At 40.2% G+C, this 14,446-nt stretch overlaps 4 protein-coding genes across 4 annotated transcripts; 2 read left to right on the top strand and 2 right to left on the bottom strand.

Annotated features, from left to right (window-relative positions):
* The first annotated feature begins 37 nt into the window (after nt 1-37).
* On the top strand, nt 38-4,042 carry rpf1 (ribosome production factor 1 homolog). The gene is made up of 9 exons (XM_026345289.1): nt 38-346; nt 970-1,026; nt 1,153-1,233; nt 1,312-1,407; nt 1,669-1,822; nt 2,092-2,174; nt 2,352-2,533; nt 2,689-2,815; nt 3,093-4,042. The coding sequence occupies exons 1-9, from the start codon at nt 113-115 to the stop codon at nt 3,132-3,134; spliced, it is 1,056 nt and encodes a 351-aa protein (XP_026201074.1). The 5' UTR covers nt 38-112; the 3' UTR covers nt 3,135-4,042.
* LOC113152206 (guanine nucleotide-binding protein G(I)/G(S)/G(O) subunit gamma-5) lies at nt 3,888-5,941 on the bottom strand. Its single transcript, XM_026345306.1, has 3 exons — nt 5,725-5,941; nt 5,398-5,544; nt 3,888-4,049 (listed from the first exon to the last, which is right to left on the bottom strand). Exons 1-2 carry the CDS (start codon nt 5,797-5,799, stop codon nt 5,419-5,421), a joined length of 201 nt encoding a protein of 66 aa, XP_026201091.1. The 5' UTR covers nt 5,800-5,941; the 3' UTR covers nt 3,888-4,049; nt 5,398-5,418.
* Nucleotides 5,942-6,072: 131 nt separating this feature from the next.
* spata1 (spermatogenesis associated 1) lies at nt 6,073-9,955 on the top strand. The gene is given in 13 exon segments (XM_026345273.1): nt 6,073-6,537; nt 6,695-6,801; nt 6,932-7,049; nt 7,261-7,314; nt 7,595-7,991; nt 8,167-8,341; nt 8,419-8,479; nt 8,604-8,696; nt 8,698-8,716; nt 8,801-8,926; nt 9,091-9,266; nt 9,430-9,528; nt 9,707-9,955. Coding segments are annotated over 13 exon segments (1,629 nt in total). The 5' UTR covers nt 6,073-6,477; the 3' UTR covers nt 9,851-9,955.
* A 135-nt stretch (nt 9,956-10,090) lies between these two features.
* Nucleotides 10,091-14,079, bottom strand: ctbs (chitobiase, di-N-acetyl-). The gene is made up of 7 exons (XM_026345283.1): nt 13,850-14,079; nt 12,358-12,496; nt 11,977-12,185; nt 11,701-11,872; nt 11,486-11,583; nt 11,135-11,296; nt 10,091-10,604 (listed from the first exon to the last, which is right to left on the bottom strand). The coding sequence occupies exons 1-7, from the start codon at nt 13,961-13,963 to the stop codon at nt 10,416-10,418; spliced, it is 1,083 nt and encodes a 360-aa protein (XP_026201068.1). The 5' UTR covers nt 13,964-14,079; the 3' UTR covers nt 10,091-10,415.
* Nucleotides 14,080-14,446: the final 367 nt, after the last annotated feature.

Genomic DNA, 14,446 nt, shown 5'->3' with positions numbered 1-14,446 from the left:
TTTATCTACCACTACAAATCAACTTCCGGTTCCCGGACGTGGTGTCACGAACGAGCAGCCAGCAGCACACGTGAAAAAAAACTACAGCCTCAAAACAGACGGCACAGACAAGATGGACATAACAGAGGTTCCCGTGAGTCAGGACAACAAAAGCAAGAAAAAGAAGAACAAGAAGCCAAAGAAAAACAGCGAGAGTCAGGAGGGCAATGAAGCGGAGAAGAAGGAGGTGGAGGAGAAGATGGAGAAGAGCGAGCCTGCCTTCCCCCCCACCTTCAGTGTGTCCGAAATCAAGAATAAACAGCGACGACACCTCATGTTCATGAAGCTGAAGCAGGAGAAAAGAAAGGTGAAGACGAGCGAAGACGCTCAGTAGAGCTGTCGTTAGCAGATCAGCTACACCGAGCTGTAGCTGATGCCTTCAGGACAGTTGTAAAGTTCAGTTCTGCTTGAGTGTTCCTAATGCTCTTTACACTTTAATTTATTCTCAAGCTAAACAAACAAGTTCTCTAAAGCTGAACTAAGTAGTTGGCTACGTCTTTGATTTTCCTACAGGAAATATAAACGGGTATGAATGGGAAAATTAGCTTAGTTTCCAGTTATCTATAATTTATCATCACTATTTTTGGATTCTGGCTGTTGGTCAGACATCAGTGTGTTCTCAGTTCAATATTTCATCCTGTTGTACACTGGACGATCCATAGATGATTACAGAGAACAGGTGTTTGTTGCAGGCTCACAGTCCTTTATGATAGATACAGAATCTTACTGATGGTTTTCTGTGTATGAATGAGTTGACACAAAAAAAATAGGAAGCAATACAAGGTAATAATAAAAATACTAACCAACAACTAAAACAATAAGTGATGTTGACACAGTTGCATCTCATAAGTACATTTATTATATGTTTCTCTGGGTATCTAGACGTTACAGTAGTCGCTTTATTAAATTGTTTGTGTCTTCATATTTCAGCAAAAGATGCAGTTAAAGAAAAAGAAGAAGAAAGAAAGAGAAGCTTTAGGCGACAAGGTGAGTTTTTCCCCTTTATTTCTTGTTCCAGGTGTTGGACATCCCTCTTCCAAAAATACTATTCATTAAGACATCACATAGCTTTTTGGGAATTCATTATGTGATTTTTATTTCCTTATTATTTAGGCGCCACCAAAAGAGATCCCAAAGACGATAGAAAACCAGAGGGTATACGACGAAACAACAGTGGATCCAGAAGATGAAGAGGTATGGAGACAGGTTTGGCCGAGCTTTTTCATATGATCTCAAGTCATATTTGAGATTAATTTCTGTGTTTTTATGCAGATTGCATTTGATGAGGGAACAGATGAATTTTCCGCCTACTTCAACGGACTCACAAACCCCCAAGTGCTCATCACAACATCAGACAGACCCAGAGGGGTGAGTGGCTGCTGGTTGACACAAGTTTCTTACTTGTGTCAGTTTCTTACTTCTTACTTACATACTTTTTCTTTTCAATATAAATGTTTGTATTTGTCTAATTTGTATTTAATATAATATGTTGAAGCTTGATATCCAGTCATTAAAATGTTACTGCTATTGTGAGAATTGTGCTGAGGTGGTGAACTGGAGTCTGCTGCGGTTTCACAGTCACAAGTTCTCATTCATTATTTTCTAAAATGTTTGACGTGTGTCTTGTAGAGGACCGTCAGGTTTTGTGAGCAGCTGGCCACAGTGATCCCAAATGCCTATGTGTACTACAGAAGAGGTTTGGCCCTGAAGAGGATTATACCCCAATGCGTTGCCAGGAACTTCACTTACCTCATTGTCGTCAATGAGGATCGCAAAGTGCCCAGTATCCTTAAAGGCAGCTGCCTCAGGAGAGGGGAGGATGAGGCCTGTGTTTTCTACTGCTTTATGTTATTCAGCACTTATTACATTGCTGTAATCTGAGTAATATTTAAGAAGTCGGTTTAATTGAATAGATCCACTTTTTGCTTTTATAACCAAATCAGTTTTATTAGATTTTACCTCAGCAATGAATAGAAACATATGAAAGGTTTTGTTGTAGCCTATAGGCGAGCTGTGGTTTTTAACCTCAGGTTCCTTTACCACAACCTTAAGATGGATTGGTTCTCTGTCACCTACCCGACGGGCCGACTGCACACTTCAAGGTCAGCAGTGCTCGACTACGTAAAGAGATAAAGGTGAGTAAATAAATTGTAACTCGTTTTATAGAACTTGTTTATTTATTCTGATGAAACTGACAGACTGACCATCAACACTGTATTCCCTGGCACTAACGTAGAAAAACATTGAAGCAGTTTGTTGCCCTGTTGTTAGCTGTGCAACAACTACATCGTGTTAGTGTTTTCTCTCTGTAGAGACGAGGCAAGGATCCGACTGAACATTATCCAGAGGTGATCCTCAATAACTTCACCACACGTCTGGGCCATAGCATCGGCCGGATGTTCGCCGCTCTCTTTCCACAGGACCCCCAGTTTGTGGGACGACAGGTTGCCACCTTTCACAACCAAAGAGACTTCATCTTTTTTAGATTCCACAGGTAAATATTTAAACTGTGAGTCAGTGAGTAATTCAAGCTCATCAGTTTAAAATGTTAATTGATTATTAGAAAACCCTTTTGCAGCTGGAAAGTAGTAGTGGAATAGAGTAAAGTATGTTAGAAGACTAACAAAGCCATTCTTTGCGTCTCTGAAGGTATATCTTCAAGAATGAGAAGAAAGTTGGTATCCAGGAGCTGGGGCCCCGCTTCACCCTCAAACTGCGCTCTCTACAGAAAGGCACCTTCGACTCAAAGTTTGGAGAGTATGAGTGGGTCCTGAAGGTGAGTGATTCTACTTTCATTGAGGTGCCAGAAAAGTTCTAACAGCAAATAATCAAGTGTAATGTCAAAGGTACCCCAGTGAAGGTGTGTCATGCTGCTTGTACAGAGAACTGATGTTTTCCTACGTTTGCCTAAATACATGCCAACTTCTTTCCAGCTACTCATTGCCACACGCTTTAGCAACATATTACAAATAGTTTTTAATGAGACCAAATAGAAGAATAGATGTCACAGGCTTTTGGTAAACCTAAAACATATTTATATTTTTTGTTTTCAGCGGCACGAGATGGATGCCTGCAGACGCAAGTTCCAGCTTTGAAAACATCACAACCCTTCTCTGTTGTTGTGGTCAGACAAGGATGTCTTTGTCTATTGTCCAAGATATTACAGCTATTTGAAGACATATACAGACATTACAAATCTTGGCAACAGCTGCACTTCAGCACGATGGACTGGACTTTGTCTGATCACATTCTCCTTGGAAAAATGTTTTTTACTGTATAGACTGGAATCCCTTTGGAGAAGTGTGTAATGTCCGTAGCCCATAGTAAAGACTATCTTTTAATGAACTGTGTGAACTCACCATGTGAATCCCAGTAACCTGAAAAGTCTGACCTGTGCTTATGGAAGAGATCATGGAAGGTGTGCAATTCCTTAAAGAATAAACACAAAACAGTTTGAACATGGCCTAAATGGTATTAGAATTTAAATTGTGCATTGAAGCTAATGTTATTAATCTTTGCCAGCCTGCGCTGCTGCATCCTGGTCTGTGCAAATGACCTGAAGAGCAGCAGATGAAGTGCAACAGTCCCCAGGTTTTATAAATGGTGTCTTCAGTGCAGCTGCTTTTGTATGTGACTGTAAAGATAATGATGGATGACACATTGAACACACAGCTTCCCAAATGTGTGTTTACTCCTTTTAATAAAAGTTTAAAATGTGGAAAAAAAAAAAACAACTATTCATTCTCAAAAGCGGGAATAAAAAATGTACAATTCAAAAGGCACATGTGTGTTGATATGGATTAATTGTTTCAAAGCAAGTAGGTTAAGACATTCAATGTGCCACATAACCTGGTAATGTTTCCATATGAGATATTACAAAGGCAAAAAATAAAAAAAGAATCTTTAAGTTAGTTGTTTGTCTCCAATTTCCTAAACTCGCTTGAGACAATTCCAGTCCATAATGCAGGATCCTGCAACCCAGTTCCACAAGGCACCACAAAGTCCAGAGCCTGCAGAAAAGTAACAGGATCAGTGTTACACACATGTTGACACACCACATTAAAGGTCATCTCCAAATATAACAAGTCTACAAACCTTTTCCACTTAATAAAAACAAATATTTGCAGCAACATGAATAAAATGTTGGAGCAACCTATCAAACCTGTTGATGCTGTCACAACGTGGGAAAAGCTTTTATTAGGTTTTACATAAAGTAGCCTATATGAAGATAACCTGGAGCTTCAAGTTGAGTGTTTTGAGATTACTGCAACGTTGATTTGTGGGAGAAAAAAAATGACCAGAAATACAAACAATCATTTTATGCTGCAAAATTCACCAATTTCAAATTTACTGAAAAGCCGAGGTGGAATGTAAGTACATTTATAAATCTACTGTCATTAAGTATGAAATAATTTGTACATTAAGTATGAAATAATTTGTATTCACATAATGATAATTATTTTTAGATGCAGAATAGTTTAAGAAATGTATCTAAACCTCTTTCAACAACAGTTTTTATATTGATGCACAAGTAATAATGATTGAATTATGTATAATGTCATAGGGGACACTTTGCTGCAGTGACTACTTTTAATAGATGTTCCTAGTTCTGCTTATATACAAACTCTTACTTCACCAATTAGGTTTTAATCTTTCCTCTGGCTTCCCTATGTGTAAATATCTCTGAGCTTCAAGTTGACAAACTTCAGATAACATGAAAAAGCAGCGTCCTTTGCATTTTTTTTTACATAAATTATAAGATCAGATAGAAAAAGACAAACAGCAGATTAAAAAAAAAAACTGTCCCTTACTGATCCTAATTTAAGTCTTGAAGAAACCATCGTGTAGGGGAAGCATCTGCGCAGATACTGATGGCTCTTTCCTCTTTTTGAGGGGCTTGTAAACACAAGTGGCTCAGTATTTAAGAATTTCACCTTCAATCAAAGTAAGTGGCCTTCATAACTCAACTTTTACGTAGATGTTTAAATGATGATTGTTTATATAATTTAACAGATGATAACTTAACAGCTGGACTGAGGACAGGCTAAGCCTAGTAGCAATAAAAACAACAAGAAACAAGTTGATAATTGGTGAAGTAATGCCTTTAAGAAACATTTTGAATACATGGCTTTTGCTTCTTTAGATTTGAACTGATTATTCAATTATTTAACTAGTCCATCATCATCATAAAACTAAATTAAAGCCACACATGTGAAGACTGCAGCTTCTCCAAACGCTTTGCTGCTTTGATTTTCTGTCGTGTTTCACAATAAACAGAAAATCTGGCGCTTGCACTTGATCTAAATACACTGTAAAATGCAGAAAATACAGCAGGGTGAGCAGATGGTGTGCACTCACAGGGGGGTCGGCCTGTCGGTGCTATAGGAAGGAGCAGACTTTCTGCGGTCTGAACGGGTTGTTGCTGGACGACATGCCGGTGAGCAGAGGGTCGTGCTGGGCGTTTTGAAGGCAGAACTGCTGCAGGTCGGCGGCGGCCTGGGACACCTGTGGAAAACAACGGAGTCCTGATGAGTTAGGCTGCTGCACAGTCAGTAAAAGCTGTGTGAGTGAATAAACGAATAGTGGCCCCGTTGATTTGACACCGTCGCTGTTAAAACCATAAAATAAACATGACGGACAAACAGTTCACGCCCAGAAATAACGTTAGCAGCTAACGAGCGTTACCTTAACTCTGTTTAAACCAGCTTCAAAACGTAGCTGTTGGACGATTTTCTTCATTGCTACGATGTTGGAGGACATTGTGGAAGTTTACAGAACTTTCAATACTAATTACGACAAATAGGAAAGTTTTTTGTGGGTGTTGTAAACTAGCTTGCTAACTGCTTCTTCCTCCGCACAGCTTCCGGTTTTCTTCAGGAGTGTCCGCCGACGCTGCCTTCACGGAATGTTCGTAAACTGGACCTTTTAGTGAGCGTTTGTTTTGGTTTCTTGTGCAGAAATGGTTCCAAATAAAAAGGAAATATAGCATTTTAGTACATTTGTTTTATTTATATGAGTCAAAGTACTAAAAAAAAATAATGTGCACATGGGTTAATTGAGCTCTCTGTTTTGTCAGGTTGTTTCGTCTCTCTCTAGTCTTAATATTTTTAAAATGATCAAGACTCGCACCCATGATCACACTGAAATGAAAATATATGAACAAATCAGTAAAGCGGTGTCAGATCTCGTCAGGACAGATGGGCTCAGCGTTTTCTCTTTACTGCATTTGTCATCATCAGCACCAGAGCAACCTCTGCTGGCACTCTCATAAAGGAGACTCCAGCAGGACGACTGCACCAGACTGTTACTGAGCAGTCCAGCAAAAAGCAAGAAGCAAGAAGCAAAAAGCAAAAAGCAAAAAGCAAAAAGCAAGGCTCCCTGCGAAAACCTGTCGGGAATCTGCATTTCTCTGTCTCTTTGGGCTGATCTGCACTGAGAATGGAGCTGTCCTGTGAGTCAGGGAGATGTCCAGAGGACAGGAGACCAGACAGCAGCAAGGTATGTTGAGAGACTTGATGCACTACACAAAGATCTTAGTTCACTTGAAAAAACAAAACGAGTTAAAAGTTCCTCATGATGCTTGTGCACACACACACACACACACACACACACACATAAGATTTGATAAGATTTTAAAGATGTTTTATGTGTCTAGTTTGTGGAGCTCCATGTGCTGTGTGTGCCAGATGACCAGTGGAATGTGAAGCTCAATAAAGTCCCCGCTGCAGCCATAGAGAACTTCATATCTGCAGGTTTCATCAGGTGAAACTGATGCTTGATAAGATCTAAGACATCAAAGTTAACACACACACACACACACATAGTGTGAAACTCAGAGCCGCCTGTGTAGCAGACCAATAAATCCAAAATGTATTCATCAATGTGTTGTTAGGGTTTATCCAGACATCACCCTGAAAAGTCTGAGGAGTGAGCTGGGCACTCTTCTTGGCACAGAGAGGAGCATCGACAAATTCTCCTTCCTGAAATGCGTGGGCCGCAGTCTGGCACTGGTGAGTGCAGCTGGCTGTTAAGTGCTTCTTTTCTGTAGCTGACTGTGTTTCACCGAGCAGACAGCAGAGAGGAAAACAATGCCGGCAGTTTGATTAACAAGTTCACCATTCAGGCTGCTACACTGAAGGGTGAAAAGCGTGTGTGTTTTAACTGAGCGCGCCGTTTTTACTGCCTTGACCCTTACAACAGACGCATTCTTTCCGATTACAGGTTAAAAGCAAACAGGAGAGGGATCTCAAAGTGAAAACATTTGCTCCACCGTATGTATGTAGAATTCAGTTTGTTTCTTTTTTGTCATTGTTTCATACATTTGCGACCATGTTATTTTTCAAATAGTACGTTTTAGGGAGACTTTTAGCTTTTTAGTACCATGAAAAAAGTTACTTTAAGAGCAAGATATCATTTTTTTCTTTTAGTCTTTTTTCCTACATGTAGTGATTTTCATGATATGTGTGGATTGTAGCTCTGCATTATGTGATAATAATCATGTCAGTTATGGGTGATGTTTCATTATGTGCTGTGTCTTGTTGTCATCTGGTGGCAGGCTCCGCAGCCCGAGCTTTACCTGCTGTCCACCGTGGAGAACGACAGCAGTGTTTGCTCCCAGTCTCTCACCACAGACACCAGCAGCAGCTCCCCTGACCACCACATCTATTACCACCCTCCTCAGACGTGCAGCCTGCCAACAGGGACAAAGGAGCCTGTTAAATTCCCACTCATCCCCCAGTGTTCTCATCAGCCACCTCCCACCCCCAGCCTGGAAGAGGAGGAGGAGGAGGAGGAGGAGGACGATGTCGAAGAAAGGGCAGAAGAGGAGGAGCAGAGCGACAGTTGCTCAGAGGCAGAAAGAGAAAACGAAGAGGAGGGTCTCTCCTCCAATAAGCCTGAGTGGCCTGAGCAGGAGAGTCAAAGGCCACTACAGTTTGTTTCACTTAATAAGGGTAAAACTTAAAAGTCTATGTTTTAGCTTTGAAATGACACACTGACATTTAATAATTACTTTAACCTGGCACACGTTAGATTGGTGGAAGACTCAGTTATGTGATTTTTAGTCATCCTAAAAACAAATCAATGATTTCTCTGCATGGTAAACTAAGAACTTTATGTCTTCTACAGCTTTACGACGACATGAAGATCATTTATTTCAAAAGAGTCTGGTAAAAGAGTTGCCGGACAAAGAGGAAACATGCAGGAAGAAGAAACAACACAATAAAGGGAACAAACCAGCCAGAGATTCAGGGCTAGCGGAGTCCCTGGAGGACAGAGATTCGGGTTTCTCTCTCACAGATGGGTACTGTGATCGAAGGCATCATTTGTACTGTGCAGTTAATACTAGTACTACTGCGCTAACGGCACGTCTGTTTGTAGGCTCAGGAAATCAAACAATGCACATACACTGAAGTCCATCAAGAGTAAACCAACATGTGGGGTATTGTATGGCATCACAGATCACACATCTCATTAGTGAACTTAAAGGACTTGAATCCACATAAATTCATTAAAATCTGTTCAGCTGAATACTTACATTGTTTTATTTGCTGCCTGTTTTAAAGGTGTCAGGGAGCCCGGCTGTGTTGGCTCGACCTGTTAGATGTACTTCTCTGCCTCCAGATCTAGACTCGGAAACCCAGAAAGCGTCTGCTTCTTCCGGTCTTCCAGACAAACAGTGAGCTGTCACTTTGGCTTCATAACAATAGTTAAGGATTGCGTTACCTTTAGGATAACTGACATGTTTTCTTTCCTCTCTTAGGAGAAGAACTTATAGAGGAAATCAAGCTGGTGAGGGAGGAGAGAAAGCAGCTGGAATGGACGAGACAAGAGCTGCTAAGAAAGGGGAAAGATCTGTTAGCTCAAAACAGACACCGTAGGAACCAAGGTTAATAAAATATCTGCTTCATAACTCGTGTTGGATTACAACAGGACCCCAGATGATTTCCAATTATTTATATGTAGATACACATATTTATGTAAAAAAACTAATTTGATTTGTAAAGAGTAACTAAACCCTACGGCTGTTTTTTCCTCCCCTTGAACTTGAAGCACGTGACAGTTGGAAAAAGAAATATTTTGAGACTAAGAAGGCCACAGCTCCACTGGAGGACAACCTGAGAAACTTACGACAAGAACTGGAGACATTTTACAACAAACTCTTGCACCAGCTCCAGGCCCGAGATAACAGAGGGAAGCCAAGACGGCAAGGGAGATCTTCTATCAAGGTAAAGTCGAAGTCATCATGACTTGTATCTGTTATATTCTCCGTTTCGTCTAGTAATAGTAATAGAAGGTACAAATGATGTATTCTCTAAATACCCAAAAACATATAGTTAAACGCTAGTTAAATGTACTGTATGTAAATAAGTGAAGGATGATTTATTTCAGAATGAGCTCATCATTCAGATCATGACAGAGAGTCATGAGATTGACAACCTCAAGAGGAAGGTGGAGAATGCCAAGATGAAGCTGGTGACAGAGATAAAGGTGATTTACTGTGCATCAACATGACTAGACGACCTACCTTGAACGAAGATAAGAAATAATGTGTCGATATGACACATGATTTCGATATGACACATTATTACTTATCTATTACAGAAAAGAGTACACGGGTATATTAACAAACCCTGTTTTGTTTTTTTTCCCATGACTTGCTGTGTAGTTGAGGAAGCAGGCTGCTACAGAGCTGAAGGCCCTCAAGGCTGAGCTGGCCCAGAAGAAGAGTCAGTCATCTCACCCTGGGCCCACGGCAGACCACAAGTTCAAAACCCCTCCATCTCATTCAGTACGCACAGATGTCTGCTAAGATGGATTTTGTTTTAGGAGAGGAATTAGAAATGACTTAACTGATTGGTTTGGGCACTTACGTGTCTACTTTCTAAATGGCGTACTGTTTTGTTTTTCCACATTTTATTAATAAATTGCTTCCTTTTTGTCTGCTTGCTATGTTGATATTGTTGACTTACCAACACAGTTTTCTACCAACACAGTAAAGAATTAAAGCCAAAATGAAAATGTTTAACCGAGTAACGTCAACGATTAATAGTTTAAATCAGAAAATATATTTTATTTTCATTATAAAAGTGCACAGATTTTAACAAGATCCACTGGTCAATCAAAAGCATGTGTACGTGTACACGCAAAAAAGATTAAGTGTGTTTCTCTGGGAAGCTAGAACAGAGGAATGTCTGAGGAGATGTACCTACGTTTAAAGACAACAGCAATAAAAGCATCAACAAAGGCCTTAAGTGCCAGTACGCATCCCTGACCTCAGAGGGACGCTGCTATAAAGAGATATATTGACTTAGCAACAAACAGCAGCGGGCTCAGGGGTGGTGTAAATATCTGCAGCGGTGTTAAGTGTATCCCAGCTAGCATCCTAACAAGGCATTCCACATCATTGCAGTCTGCTGCTTGGCAACCGGTTCGTCGCTGTAGTCCAGGATGTTACCGTTCCACATGCCAATGCCCCCCAAACCTTTAGATTTAACAGAGTTTGCCTTAGGACAAATACTTTGCGGGTCATCATACCAGACCTGATGAATTTGTCCTTTCTGGTCCTGTAGAAAAAAGTAAAGAAGCAAAAAATTTATGTCAGACTTTTAGACCTTAATTGATGTCTCAAAGAGGAGCCTGTGACTGTGGCAGTTTGTTGAGTTGTAATTTATAAGGACTATGGTGAAGTGAGGGGGCGATACTTAAAGTTGGCAGTAAGACTAATAATCTATGAAATGGGCACCCCCTTTTAACAATGACACATCTAACTAAAATTAGTTGTATGCACTAATGCACCACTATAAATGTGGCGACTCTTCAGAAATAGACTTTAATATGGTTTACTTTCATAAGAGGCACGTGTTGGTGCCAAACCTCCTCTTTTTTAACTCCTATAAAAAAACGCAGTATTCAGCACCAAATGTTTGGCCTGTGCGTGTGAGAGTGCACCAACTCATTTCATTGACCACGAATGCACCTCAATGACACCGACTCTACTTTTAAACCATACTCTGTAACCTTCCTACAAAATTCTTATCAAGCACTACAAGTAAATGCTACCCTACCTAAAGACTCTAAAGAAAACATTGTTCACCTTGTAATTAAAGTAGGGCGCCTGCTGCTTGCTGTCCCACAGCCTGCCAGACAATGAGCTGTTGACCTGCTGCATAATCCACTTGTATGTTTTCTGTTTTCCAGCTGCATCACTGCACGGGGCTCCACGGAAAGGAACTTTGGCTATAGAACAAATCCCCTCCTGTCAGGGGGGAAAGACATTAAGGGACATAATGTAAATGAATAAATATTTGCATCAGCTTGCGTGCCTTCTACACGAAATAAAATTGTGTTGATCAGGTGAGCAGTGGGTTAATATTCATTTAAGAGAAAATGTCAGGGATCAAAGTCAGGTTAAAGATTCATTCAATTTAAATTAACAATGTCTTACCTGGGAGAGATTGAGGCAGGGGTAGTCATAACCATACCATGGCAGTCCCATCACTAGCTTCTTTGGATCGATCTTCAAATTTAAGTAGTCATCATAAGCTTAAAAGAAAAATGACAGTAATTTGATATGGCGGTGATGTATAGTTCTGCATCAATAGGTTGAATATATATATATTTTCATTACTTCTACTTTTACTACACAATACGACAACAAACCATTGAGTGTTTGAGAGAGTGGGGCATTTGCCATTGCGATACAGTCGCCCGTGATCTGGCTCTGCTCATCGTAGGACATGACAAACAGCAGGTCGCAGGACTCGGCGATGGCGACATAATCATAACAGCGCTTGTCGATACATTTTGGTGACCAGGCAACATCAAATGAGACCTAAAGATCAGAATAGAGTGAATATAAGCACAATATGTAGGAATCAGACCAGGCAGGTTAGAAAACACCAGAAGTAACTACTGACAGTGACGTTGTTACTCCACCTGAGAACCTGGCATCTCCCTGTGGAAGGCCTCAGTGGTCTCATTGACCAGATCTGTCAAAGCTTGGTACTCGGGCGATCCCTCCTCCACAGCTTGTTCAATGTCGATGTTGATCCCATCCATAAACTGACTCTTTGCCAACTTTACTTTCCCTGTTATCCATGCAGTCCTGTTGTCTTGGTCCACCATGTCGGAGAGGGGAACGTCACCTTTTTCCAACATCAAGGAAAAGAGAAAGATGACGACAATAATGCGAAGACTCAATAAAAGCAATGACAGACATGTCAATTTATATTAAGAGATAACAATCAGAATGGGCTGTGATGCTGGAAACACATTCAGCCCTGGACTTTACACGGACAATTAATTTCACAGGTCAACCTTTGAGGACGACTCGTGCCCCTTTGGAGTGAGCGTAGCACATGAGTTCTGCATCATATCTTCCAAATGTTGCCACAGTCGTCACCATGTTCCAATTGTAGGACTTCCATGTCTTTCCACCCACATCAAACACAAACACCTGGAAACACAGAGACCACACGTTACTCATAACTGTATTTAATTGACCAATTCTGCATTAGCAAGTCGATTCCTCAATTAGCTCAGTTTCTGAAATATCTGTAATATCCATATTAAGTTACCAGAACCCTTTGATGATTTCACAGGAAACTTAAAATATTCACCCATATTTGCACCTTGTGAAAGTACAAAAAGAACAGCAACTATGACTGATGTCTTGGTTCAAATCTGCATAAATTATAATACACATGGGTTAAAAAAAAAAAAAAAAAAACAACAAAATGGAAGAAATATTTTGGTCAGGTTTCACATTTTTCCTAGAAAACATTCTGACTTAGAGCAAAAGCACAAGTTTCACTAAAAACACCTAATGGTAGCTACATTTTGGAGAGTTAGGAGGTTTAATTAATGCCCCTCATTACACCTACAGTTCCCCTGTGATTAAATGGGTAAATGGGAAGGATCTATGCTGACACGTTACAAAAGTCAGAGTCCAAATCTGCTGAAAAAGGGGATCTTCTCAAATACCACCTTAAACACAACACAGAAAAAGAGGAACAACGGCCTCAAACTAATAATAGAAACTACAGTAGATATGTTTTTACAAGATTCACTTTGTGTCAAGAACCTTACAAAGCTGTTTATAGCCGTGTTCGTGTCCTGGTACCCTGAAATGGACATGGATGTTTTACTTTTACAATAACCAGAAGTTCACTTTTTGATTCATCACAGTTGGTTTATGTTTGTGTAAAGTATGTTAAGTAAAAAGGTTTTTAAAGGAAGCTCACTGTGCAAAGAATGAACATGTTACAAACCTCCATCACAAGATGACATTTTATTACAGTCGTGAACATTATGTAAGATCATCTGTTTTCCGGTTCCTTTCATTCACCAAAGAAGCACAAAAGTACTCAGATATTTCAGTAGGTCACAGTTTTCAGGTGGATTTTTTAAAATAAAGTTTTTTATCCTTTAGGGCTTTTTAGAAAAGACAACCAGTCAAGCTGACCTTTGTACTCTCGTCTTTCAGTCATCTCTGTAGATGTAAATATGAAGTGTAAATATGAATATGAAGACTCTATTATAACTTTTTCAAGTTAAACTAAGGACTCTGGCTTGAATCCAAACATTTTACTGGTGAATCCTGTGACTACATCTGGGTTATTAGTGGATTTCCAGTTCCCACCATCAGCTCTCAGTTATGATCCACGTTACTGTAAATTAGCAGCGTAGAGAAAGTGATGAGCAGTGTGTTTCAAACACAAACAAACAAACAAACAAACAAATAAACAAACAAACAAACAAATAAACAAACTACACAGTCCGCGGTGTGCTTGTGTTTTTCTGCGCTGACCTCAAAGTCTCTCTCCTCTCGGATCGGCCGACACAGCTCCGGCCTCTCACACGGACACGAGTTGGACCTGGATTCAGTCAACAGCGACGACAATAACACAAGAAACCAGAACATCTTCAGAAGCACAGGAGGAGGTTTTAAAACCCGAAACAAGACGAAGCAGCCAGACTCCAGCTGTCAACAATCACATGCTTACGTACGGAGTGCGACACGGGACAAACTTCACAGACGTCTGTAGCAGCGAAATAAATAAGCGACTTTTCTGTAAAATATAAATACAGAAGCACAACATGAGGGAAAGTACGAGTAGGAAGCAAAACCAGTGGGGACAGTGGGTTCAAAAGGTTTCCAGGCTCCTTCAGTTTGTTTTGTGGATTTAATTTCAAATTCAAATTTTTACATGACCACTACCACTCAGTAACCCTCAGAAACACTAAAACAAGCTTTTAGTATTTTTTCTATTTTAAATTAAAAATCAAACAGTGACATCTCTCATTTAGAAAGACTATTCAGACAAGTTGCAGCACTCTAAATTGGGTTTCAGGTGCATCCTGCTGTGGTAGATAACACAGTGAAGGGCAGGTGAGGTTCCTGGGA

The sequence above is a fragment of the Anabas testudineus genome, chromosome 4, assembly GCF_900324465.2.
Source record: "Anabas testudineus chromosome 4, fAnaTes1.2, whole genome shotgun sequence".
In the NCBI taxonomy this organism is placed as follows: Eukaryota; Metazoa; Chordata; class Actinopteri; order Anabantiformes; family Anabantidae; genus Anabas; species Anabas testudineus.
Note: the sequence above shows the minus strand (reverse complement) of the source record. Positions and strands in the feature narration are given on the sequence as shown.